This window comes from Rhipicephalus microplus, chromosome 4 (assembly GCF_043290135.1).
Source record: "Rhipicephalus microplus isolate Deutch F79 chromosome 4, USDA_Rmic, whole genome shotgun sequence".
NCBI lineage: Eukaryota > Metazoa > Arthropoda > Arachnida > Ixodida > Ixodidae > Rhipicephalus > Rhipicephalus microplus.
Window position 1 is genome coordinate 12508403 of NC_134703.1, and position 11270 is coordinate 12519672.

At 47.5% G+C, this 11270-nt stretch overlaps 1 protein-coding gene across 1 annotated transcript in view; it reads right to left on the minus strand.

Moving 5' to 3' along the window:
- The window catches only part of LOC142814124 (heat shock 70 kDa protein 1B-like), a 42913-nt gene extending 31984 nt beyond the window's left edge, over positions 1-10929 (minus strand). Inside the window, exons 1-3 of the mRNA XM_075892054.1 lie at positions 10725-10929; positions 6770-7125; positions 545-825 (exon numbers count right to left, since the gene is read on the minus strand). Coding sequence (XP_075748169.1) covers positions 545-825; positions 6770-7125; positions 10725-10929 — 842 coding nt within the window. The remainder of the gene's footprint in view (positions 1-544; positions 826-6769; positions 7126-10724) is intronic.
- Positions 10930-11270: the final 341 nt, after the last annotated feature.

The window sequence follows — 11270 nt, forward strand, 5'->3', positions numbered from 1 at the left end:
TTTGTCCAAATTTGTGAATACTCTGTATTTTCTTGCCAATATTTTCACTTGTTATATGGCTACACATGGTGCTGAATAACAGTTCCACGTGTGCATGTCCTTAAATACCATCGTTGTGCGATTGGTCAAAGCATCGGGAGCGTAATCCGAACGTTGCTTGATCGGTCCCTGCTGGGGGCTAGTTGCCTTTTCGTCAAGCTTACTTTTGGCATTTTACTACTTATAGTATACTTAGCGTCACCCGTGCTCTTCTTGACTTCATTATCTGCTCATTCTTCCTTGGTTTACATTTCTACCTCTACCTCAACCTTTTTAGTTATTTATTATCTGCTATTTTTTGTTATGGTTGTGTAAAACAAAAAAGAAACGAGCTCTTACGATTCTCTTCCTTTATAAATTATGTACACATATTTGAGACTTGTTAACTGATTTGTTTTTTTAATTAAAATTGCATAACATATTTTTTGTATAATTCCACTTGCTTAAAGAAGAAGCTTTGAGTAAAATATAGATAAAACAGAACTTGTCTCCCTGCAGAGCTCACCTGGCCTGCGTGCATGAGGAGAGCGTACGCTTGGCCTTCTCGCAGGCGGTGCGCAGACGGCGCAGCGCCTTCTTGTCGCCCTCGATGTTCTTCTTGTGCTTGCGCAGAAACTCCTGTGCCAGGAAAGCCACCATGCGGCTGTCGAAGTCCTCGCCACCCAGGTGGGTGTCGCCCGACGTCGCCTTGACCTGGAAGGTGCCCTCTTCGATGCACAGCACGGACACGTCGAACGTGCCACCGCCGAGGTCGAAGATGACCACATTGCGCGGATTCTTGTCCTCCTGAAACAGGAGAAACAGTGCTCTGGAATATTCGACACAACCAATTCAGCAGTCTGGTTTCCTTGGCCAGTGAGAACACTATATGACGAATGAACACCACGTTACGGTGCCACAGGAGAAACACAGAGGGCAAGGACTGGTCTATTCAACAACTGAAGTTTCGCTAAGAGAATGCACTTACTAAAGTACCACCCTGCGATAATACAATAATTGGTGCGGCTTTATGTCCCAAAAGCATGACGTGTTTTATCATTACTGCAAACAGCGCGGAAGCGAGACAACATGAGACTATACACAACACAGGCGCTCACTTTCAACAAGGTTCATTGCGTGAACACGAAACATATAGGCAGAAGAAAGAGAAGAAAATGCACGTTATAAAAATATGACTTGGGATTATAAGCTGTCGAAGACGTGAACTTCGCAGATAGGTTATTTGTTTCGTCAGGATGGACTGCATGAGAACTAACGCAACAAGGACCCCTCTTGATAATGGTGAATGTTCCAGTGTTCTCACGCGTGCGCTGGCACAAATGCTTTCTCACGACGGTGAGTTCATTAAAATTCGGTGTGCAATTACACGATATGCAATTAAGCTGCTACCTTGCTTTTGTTTGACAACAATGGCATGTTCTATCGGGCGATCATTAAAGCAGCGTCTAGTTTGACCTACGTTGCAGCGGCCGCAGCTCAGAAGCATGTCATAAATGACTCCTTTGAAGCAAGTGGTAATCGAAGTCTCATGTTTATTTTCACATGCTTCCTCAGACGGTTTGTCTTGGCTGACCTTCCGGTATAAGACATGAGTATTTTACGGGACCGAGAATGCAACTGAAACTACTGCTCTGCCTGCCGGCGTCTTTAATTTGTGGGACACTCATACAGAATGACGGCCCGCTTCGATTTCTGGATCTCAGTGGTTTTGCGGTGTCTTTTTTTTTCGAATATCGGCAAGCATGTCTTCCATCGGCGCGACCAGGAGGCACCTCGAAAAACGTGCCCGTACCAGCCGTTGAACTTGACCTTGTAAAGACGTTTTGTAAGAAGGTCTCACTAATCGCAAGATTAACACCTTCAACACTCTGTAACCTCTAGCAGTCCATTTTATTATGCTTATCGCGTGCCTTCTCTCATCTTTTCTGCCTGATTGTACAAAGCTCGACTGCTGGCGGAACGCCGTGCTTTTTGTAGCCATGGCTATCGAATGCCATCAAATCGAAGTGCGCATAAATTGACAGTGTGCGTCGTCGACTTTTACCAAATACCTCTCCAGATGTCGTCATCCGTTAAAGCTTCGGTTGCGCTGGCATTCTTAGCTCAACAATGAAACACTTGACTGCATGCCTCGGTGGTGCAGTGGTGACGGTGCCAGACTTCTGACTCTAATGACGCAGAAACACTAGAAACCCGTTATTGTGCGATGTTAGTTCCCGTCTAGCGAACTCCGGCTGATCAAATTTACCGGACCGCTCCTCTACTGCGTGTTTAGCATTAATTTCGTGGTTTGCTCGTTTATTTTGTGATTTGCTCCAGTCTCGCACATAGCAATCACTTCAGCGTTAAAGTTTCACTATCGGTCAATTTTCTTTCTGTAATTGTTGTCGGCCTAAATATTGTCGTCAGAAAGAACTCAGTCGCACGAGGCAGTGAATTATTCGCTAATATGAGGAAAACGAGTAGTGTTCGTCTATTAACGCCAAACAGGCCAGCCTCGTTCGCTGAAAAGAAAAAAAAAGAAGAAAGAAGCTGCATATGAAGCCCAGGAATGAAGACAAGTTAACTTCAACTGGCAGCACTTTTCATTTGGGATGTCTATACAAAAATGTGCCTTGCACGCACTCTAACGCGACACATCTTCGTAAGGGCAATTTGAGGAGTGAGAACAGTAACGTAGTTAAGCACGGCGACTCGGAACCCCCCATTACTAAACTCAAGCCCATAGCTTGCACGGGGACTGCTTTCCAATGGACCAAGATGGCATTTTAAGTGACAGAACAGGGCGCACGGAATAACTGATAACAGTAATAGAGAGTTTCAGTACTGCGGAATCGTGCCACGTACGCATCACGCAAGCGCCTTGCGTTACGTGGCGTCGTTTGCCACTAATCGTCTTTTAGTACGCCGTAGTACCCGCGTACGTAACGAGCGTGAAGCGTGTTGCGTCATCTGGTAGATCAAAATAGTAGCACGTGTTTTTGACAGCCAATGTGAGCCAATCCAAGTGTTATAGCCAGATTATGGTCATATTTTAAGCCACAGAGCCGGTCGGTGCTTGCCTTCGATGCCGCCATTTTGCAAAACGAAGTCTCGCGCTGTCGCGAACTTGTTCGAGAGCGGCGCGATCAGCTCATACGTACGCACGCACGCATCTCATGCGTGCGTACGTAGCGGCTACGTACGTAGCGCGATACGTGCGCGTTGCAGTCTGCGCATGCGCACTAGGCAGAACGTGGCGTCCTTACGTACGCAACGCCACCACGTACGCAGCGTACGCAGTACTAAAACTCTCTAATGTCTCAAGGTTTCTTTATGACGGTGTCACCACGACCTGAGTTCGGCGATGCTTCTTAGAGTGACGAATATTCCCCGTCATGCTATGAGGCATCTTCGTATACGTTGCCCAAAGTCGTGGATACTCAATGCTAATGTGGCCTCTGTTCGCGTTCCGAAACGCTTGCGTGGTGCAACACGAGCTGATGATGGTTGTGGTGCTTTCTGTGCGCCTGCGGCGTTATTTTTTGGGACAACTGAAATGTGCATGCGGGATGACGATGCCGTACACATTTTACGTACCGGCCGGTGGTTCCTTTTACAAGAAAATCATCAAACGGTGCGTTTCGTTTAACAAGATGGAGCGTGAGGTGGTCCCCACCGCACATCGGAGATAAAAATGTTGAATCAATGCGCATGTGCGCGAAGCACTTTGACCGTTTTATTTCATTGGACATGTAGTCATTCTAAGGGAACAACAGTAGCGATAAATTCACCTCCTGTTAAAGTATCTCTAACAGAAAATTGAATTGTTCACCCGTAAGGTTGTACGGCTTCAACAATCGGCCCTTTGCGCAATCGATGAAATCGCGATTTCTTCGGGTGAACGTGGATGCAACCTCTCAGATGTTTGACTCCACATGCACAATAACGAAAATGATAATTGTTAGGGTTAAACAACCTATAACCAAGATGTAACTATGAGAAATGCTATAGGGGAAGGCTTTCGAATTCCAGCCTCCTGGGGTTTTTTAACGTCCGTCTAAACCTAAGCACACGGACCTGAATAATTTTCAGCTCCACCGAAAATGCGGCCACTGAGGTCTGAATTCGTTTCTGCGACCTACGGGTCAGATAAAAGTGACACGGCTGAGTGTGCAACATTTAATTTGAGACAAATACTAGGTAGTAAAAACCGTTAAATATAGTGTCCAGATTAACGGCACTGAGCACGGCCGCATTTCGTTCGTGGTGGAAAAAAAAGGAGCTAGGAAGCAAAACTTAATGTTTAATAGTGTTTGGACAAATAGCTTAGATAAAATATCAAATAAGCATTTGTACTCTTCCAGTGCCCCGTGACTTATGAGCATAAGTTGGTTATGGCGCTTAAAATACAGAATATTTGTGTAATTTAGGCAGCACTACAACGAGCTGCGCGTTATTAGCGACTACTCTTAACACCCGAGGGGTCATTTCTAAATTGACGATAAACTCTGGCAGTCATATACGCATGGTACGCGTTAAAAGTAGCCGTTTGAAAGTAAATTGACCGTCGTGGAAGTTTAGCAAGCTATAGAGCACCAAGGCTGTTCTGCGCTCAGCCACAGTGACAGCAGCGTTCGCATGTCTTGCATGTCTTCTCATGCACAGTTGTGCCTCTGGTGGTTGCCCCTGGCTCCATATGAAACTGAGGCGGCAGTTCTGCGACCGTAACAAGCATTGAATGACTCTGGTACTAGGTGAGCGCCAATTGCATAGCCACAGTTTTTTTTTTTTTTGAGGATGATGTGTTCAATATTCAACCCCCTTGGTGACACCATTGGCAGTAACATCTCGCACAATGAATTTGTTCAGCGGCTGCTGTCAGGATTTAGCATATTTTGTGTAACTGATGCTACTAACACTATGTTCTGAAGAAGGAACAAGCTTAGAACAGTTTTTGTATGCGTACGTGCGTTCGTGCAGGTGTGTGCACCAGGGTATAGGCGTGTATGTACGCGTGCACGTTTAATCATGTCTGTGACTAGCTACCCCACTGGCGATCAGACGATCATCTTGTTTAGCCATATATTAACGTTTAATTAAAGTACGTTCTTTGACGTTGGAAGCGCGCGGCGTCTACAAATATCGAATTACTGATATCAATGCTTCAGGACTATTTGTAAGTTCCGTATAGACTGTCATGCCACCCCGTAGCCTCCAGCGTATTTCTTTTTTTCGAAGAGTACGGAAGTAGTGCGGCAGCGGCACTCCTGGCGTGTGCATGTACGTCTTGGCTGGCGTTGGGCGTTCACTGGAACTTTTCTGTTGTAATTAGCGGGCGCACAAAGGTCACTGAAATCGTTGCACATTCTTTGTTTTCGAAAAGGGTGCGCCTTTCAGACACAGCGAATTAACCACTGAGACGCTTATTCGCGTAAATCTGTACCTGTGAGATCGTTTGGTGCGTCCTTTGTGCGTGAGAAACGCTGGGCACGTTTAGATCTGCTTGCCATTTGACGCATAATCTTCGGATTCGTTGCTATCGCATTCATTGTTTCGCCTTTGCGGCAAAGCTGTGACTTGTATTGAAAATGCGTCAAGAATGTCGCAATTGCGATAACACACATCAGTAAGTGTCAGCTTACTTAAATATCAGCTCACTTGAACGCTCATGCGTCAAAGCAACGCGCTGCGTAGCTTTGACGCATGCGCGTTTCAGTGCATCTGGTGTCCCTAAGTCACGAAAAGAGGGAGACGCAGTGCTTTCTGCGTAACGCATCGGCGCGAACTGCAGAATGTCGCATTTGGCGCCGGTTGCCGTCGGGCCGCGCCCACGAACGCTGGTTGCGCATCGCGTCAGACTATAGAGTGCCCGTGTTTTACGTAGCGTCGCTGTACCCAGCGTGCGCGCACGTCAACGCTACGCTGAAGCATATTGGGCCCTTCATGATGCACTCGCGACTGTTTTTCTAGCTCCACATATACCAAATTTGATGTTGTGTGATGTCAATTGGTGCGAAATATATGACTGGTGCAAACATGATAATCCTGACACGCGTGTCATGTAAGCAAATGACAACATACCACGCTCATAGCGTGCTGGCGGCCATTCCACTAGCTCCACATATACTAAATTTGGTATCACATGATGTGAATAGATGACGTTGGCAAACGACATATCCAAACATGATAATCACGACATGGAAAGTATGGACGGCATCATTTACCCTCACCTCGTAACGTTGTGCTGATTTTAAAGCAACATATCAACATTTTTCATTCGTGCTTCGCACATCATCGATTCCCACTGTACGTGGCATCTGCCCATTTTTTTCTTGCATTTTTCTTCGCAATCTGTTCGTAAATATTTTATTAGGTCACACCCGTGATGAAAATGCGTCAGCGTAGGTATGGTAGTCCCCAGAATAAAGCACTTTTGTGTTGAAACACGCCATCTACAGCTGCGATTTGAACCCAGGCCTTTTGAATGGGAAGCGGGCATTTTACTCATGCACCACGGTGGTGGAGCCACAGACAACTCCTAAAACGACGACAAATTGCAGACGACCGATCACAGCGCCAGAAGCAGATTGACCCTGCATCGCCTTGACTTTTCGAAGCTCGGTCTGGCCACTCCCCTTTTGTAGTATGTATACTATACTAACGCTCTCACGCTCAGTTTCAGCAGCCTACGAGAGTATACATCTGGGTGTTGCCGCGCAGAGTATGTCCCTAAAAGTGAGCAACGAACCTTGTCGAGGCCGTAGGCTATCGCAGCCGCCGTTGGTTCGTTGACAATGCGGAGTACTTCGAGGCCTGCAATTGCACCGGCGTCCTTGGTTGCCTGCCTCTGTGAGTCGTTGAAGTAGGCCGGCACGGTTATGACGGCCTTTGTGACGGGCCCACCGAGGTAGGCCTCTGCACTCTCTTTCATCTTGTAAAGGATCATGGATGAAATCTCCTCCGGGCAGAATACCTTGACTTGGCCGCGGAACGTGACCTGAATCCGTGGCTTGTTCCCTTCGCCGATCACCCTGAAGGGCCAGTGCTTCATGTCGTTTTGCAGGGCAGGGTCATCGAAATTTCGTCCGATGAGCCGCTTCGCATCTGCCGTGTGTGTGTACAAGAATTCATAAGTGATATCACTTGCCCGTATGTCACTGGGCGTCACGTTTACTTGAAAAAAGAAGTAATATGTTTTTGTTCTTTCTTATTAAAACCGCGATACTTCGAGCATATCATGATGCTCGGCTTTCTATACTATGCAATATTGTACTCTCAGTGACCATCGTAAAATAAACTTCTTGATAGCGTTACACATATACGAACGCAGCAAAGGGGATTAGCGATGAACCAAAGCCACTTAACAGCCACTACATTAACACAGGAAAGACTATAGTCTTTAGGATATTCGTCAATTATAGCACGGGCCTGCACAATATGAATGCAAGATTTCAGATTGGGCGAGTTTGCGATTCTTTATACTTCAAGTAACTAGAGCCCCGCCGCGGTGGTCTAGTGGCTAAGGTACTCGGCTGCTGACCCGCAGGTCGCGGGTTCAAATCTCGGCTGCGGCGGCTGCATTTCCGAAGGAGGCGGAAATGTTGTAGACCCGTGTGCTCAGATTTGGGTGCACGTTAAAGAACCGCAGGTGGTCGAAATTTGCGGAGCCCTCCACTACGGCGTCTCTCATAATTATATGGTGGTTTTGGGACGTTAAACCCCCCAAATCAATCAATTGAAGTAACTAGAATGGAGTTGTAAACGAAGCAGCGTGGCGGTTTTCTTTTTATCTGTTGTTTTTCGTGATTTACGTTCTGTTCTCCTATCACATGTTATTACAAAACTTTTATATATCAGCAATACAGGGTGTGCCGTTATCACAAAGCGGGATAAGAAAAAGGGGAACGCTGTTACGTGAATCAGACCTAGTCGATATTGTTTCCAATAAACTGCAGTAGCCACCACTAAATTCACTGTTAACGAGCGAAAAATCATTTAGTCACAAATATGATGGTTACTCCGTAAGTACTCCCTTAATAAGCAAAATGCCAATGAGAAAAATGCGCGCATGTCGGAACATATCTGTCTGTCCTACCTTCAACAACGTACTAAACGCGTGCACATTTTTTCCTGTTTTTTTATGCAATAGAAATACTGAAACATACAGCACTCACAGCATATAAAATCGGCGGTTAGGAAACTCTCTTATATTACGCCAGAAATCTAACAGGTTGTGTCGCTGGAGTAGCTGCTTCAACAAGTGGACTTGTTCTCGACAGGGCAGTTGCTACCGCGAAGAAGGCAAGTACTTTCGTCACAGGTTTCTCACTACGCAAATCATTCGTCTTCCGTTGTTTGATCGATGGCATAACATCAATGATGGCAATATAGTGGGAGCGTACATAGAATATCTAATATATCTATGGTGAATAATAAAATTCGAAAGTTACAAAAGTGCATTCATGAACAAGAGGGAGCTACGCTGCAATGGGGCAAAAACTGACGGAATAGTTGAGTTGGTGGCGTTGGACATCTTTCCTCCCCTCTTCGCTATTTTTCCCATTTCTCCATATCGGGAGCTCTCGGTGGGGCAAGCGGTGCCGTGTAATGTGAGGGTCGTGTCTCCCATTTTGAAGTCGTAGGCAGCGGAGCTACTGATCCGCAATGCGTTCGCAACAGCTGTCACGGCGCACGGAGGTGGCGCGATTGTACCCTGTGGGCGTTGGCTGCAACAGCTGCATCTGAAGTAACAAGGATGACTGCAGCGTCTACAAGATACCCAAAGTGCGCCTGAACGGGTGCGATAAGGTAAAGGAGCTGTCAGGGCGGCACCTGCGTGAATGGCTCACGCGCGTAAACAGACGTGGTCTTCAGGGCAACCTCGACAATCATGATGTGATACGTATCAGTGCATCACTGCGACTTCGCGAGCCCACCGGACGTCTAGCTTGATGGATTATGGCTGAAAGAGCTTTATTAGGTCCAATAGATCGTGCGAGTGTTCTAGCACGAAGCAGGCCGCTCTTACGTTAGGACCGGAATACCTAGCCTTTCGCCTACTTGTCAGGCCCGTTGGACTGTCCATAATTGTCACTCTGATGTAGTACTGCACACAGCTACGTCCCATCATTCTTCAGTATTTTCCTTGTGACTGCATAACACTCAGCAATGCCACAGCAAATGAGCAAGATTTATGGCGTTGTGGCATTTAGCGCATGACTAGATGTGTTTTTACATTTTTTTGCAGTTAGAGTCTGTAATTTTGTTCACTAATTTTGCTCCCATTTCACGCAGCGATACATCGACCTCTGACACTTTGGGCGGTAAAGGGGCGTCTCCAGCTGCTGCTTTGGTACTTTTGTCTAAAAGACTCTGCAAACCATCGCTGGTAAGTGATTTCTAATATATATACTAGTAATAATTTTGTTTTTAACCGAAGATACATTCAGAAACTCTCTTTAGTTTGATTAGCCACAAGACAACGCGGTGAACGCGCTGCCTCATGGCAGGGCGTTTGAAACGCGTTCGGGCTGCCTTGAAGGCTTCGATTGTAGTCGATCTCCAAGTGAAGGTGACAAAAAAAAATTGCCCGCAGCTTCCCTCGGGGGAACACTGAGGAGGATGCGGAGCATATAATTGGTTAACGGGGTGTTAAAGTGCGACTTACTTGGGTCGATGGCTAAATTGGTTAACGTGGTTGTGAAATGAGGTGTTAAATTGCGACTTACTTGGGTCGATGGCTAAATTGGTTAACGTGGTTGTAGGAGGGGGTGTTAAATGAGTGAACACGTACACACGTATGCGAAAGGGCGGCGCTGGTCGAAGGGACGTCGATCATTGTGTTTGTGGATTCGTTGGAATTCATTTCACCGCGACCTTGGACGTCGACGCGCCGTACAAACCAACCGACGAGCGGCAACTGAGCGAGCGAGCGCCGACCTTGAGTATATATACAGCGCGACGGCGCATGCACTGTCAGCTGTCGAATGTTCGAGAAGGGGGAGAAGCGCAACGGCGCATGCGCGCGCGTCAGCTGCCGATGTTCTCGAAGCGCGACGGCGCATACGCGCGCGTCAGCTGCCGATGTTCTCGAAGCGTGACGGCGCATGCGCGCTACATTATACAGCTAGCGAATGTTCGTGAAGAGGAGAAGCGCACGCGGTGTGTAGAGGAGGAAGGGTGCACAGATGGTGGAGGAGTGAAGCGCGCGCGGTGTGTAGAGGAGGAAGGGATGCACAGATGGTGGAAGAAGGAGGAGGAAGCTTGCGGACGGCGCCGCACTACAAGCCTCGAGTATTAGATGCTCCGCATCTAAAACAAAGGAGTGCCCGCGCGTCAAGGAGTAAATGATTCCACACTCTTTTAAAACAAAATTTTCTATCTTGCTGCGAGATAACAATTTCTATAATCCTTTACAACAACGTTCATGCACCGGCGGCGTCGCGATTGCGTTGGCCGAACGACGCTTGCCTAAAACCGAAAATGCGCATTGCACTCCGGCAACGCTGTGCTTTTGCGCGGAACGGGCAATGAAGCGCCAAATCGGTCAGCTGACGTCGGGCAGATGGGAGTCCGTGTTCTGGGAACGAAGAAGGGAGCGTGTTCGGGTTCATTATTACGATAGTTTTTGGGTCACGTTTCGCGAACAAAGATGTCGGCAGCTCTGCTGTAAAATAATGCATTGACAGCGGATAAGCGCTTACCGAACACCGTGTTCGTAGGATTGAGCGCCGCCTGGTTCTTCGCGGCTTCGCCGATGAGGCGCTCGTGGTCGGTGAAGGCCACGTAGCTGGGCGTCGTGCGGTTGCCCTGTTCGTTCGCGATGATCTCCACTTTTCCCTGGCGGTATACGCCCGCGCACGAGTACGTCGTGCCCAGGTCGATGCCGATTGCTGGCGCTGTCGCCATTCCGCCACCGACCTGCTGAGGAAAGGGCGTAAGAGTGATGTCGAATTCCAGTGGCGGATTCGGAGCAAGTATTTTCCGCTCTTTTCGGAGCGAATGTGTTCAATGGCAGAGTGACGGTGGGAGTCAACAGTTCCAATGATTGAGTCGAAGTGGAATTAGAGTGGCAGTGACTCTGAGCAGCAAGAAGTGTTGCTCCATTGAAATCGGTGGAGTGGATGGTAACTCGGCGTGACGCATTCCCTTCAACACGTTTGTTCGCCGCTGTCGCAGGTTTTCGCGCTAATTACGCAACCTGAATGACATGAACGACTGCGAAAATCAGCGACGACTCCGAGTCGGAA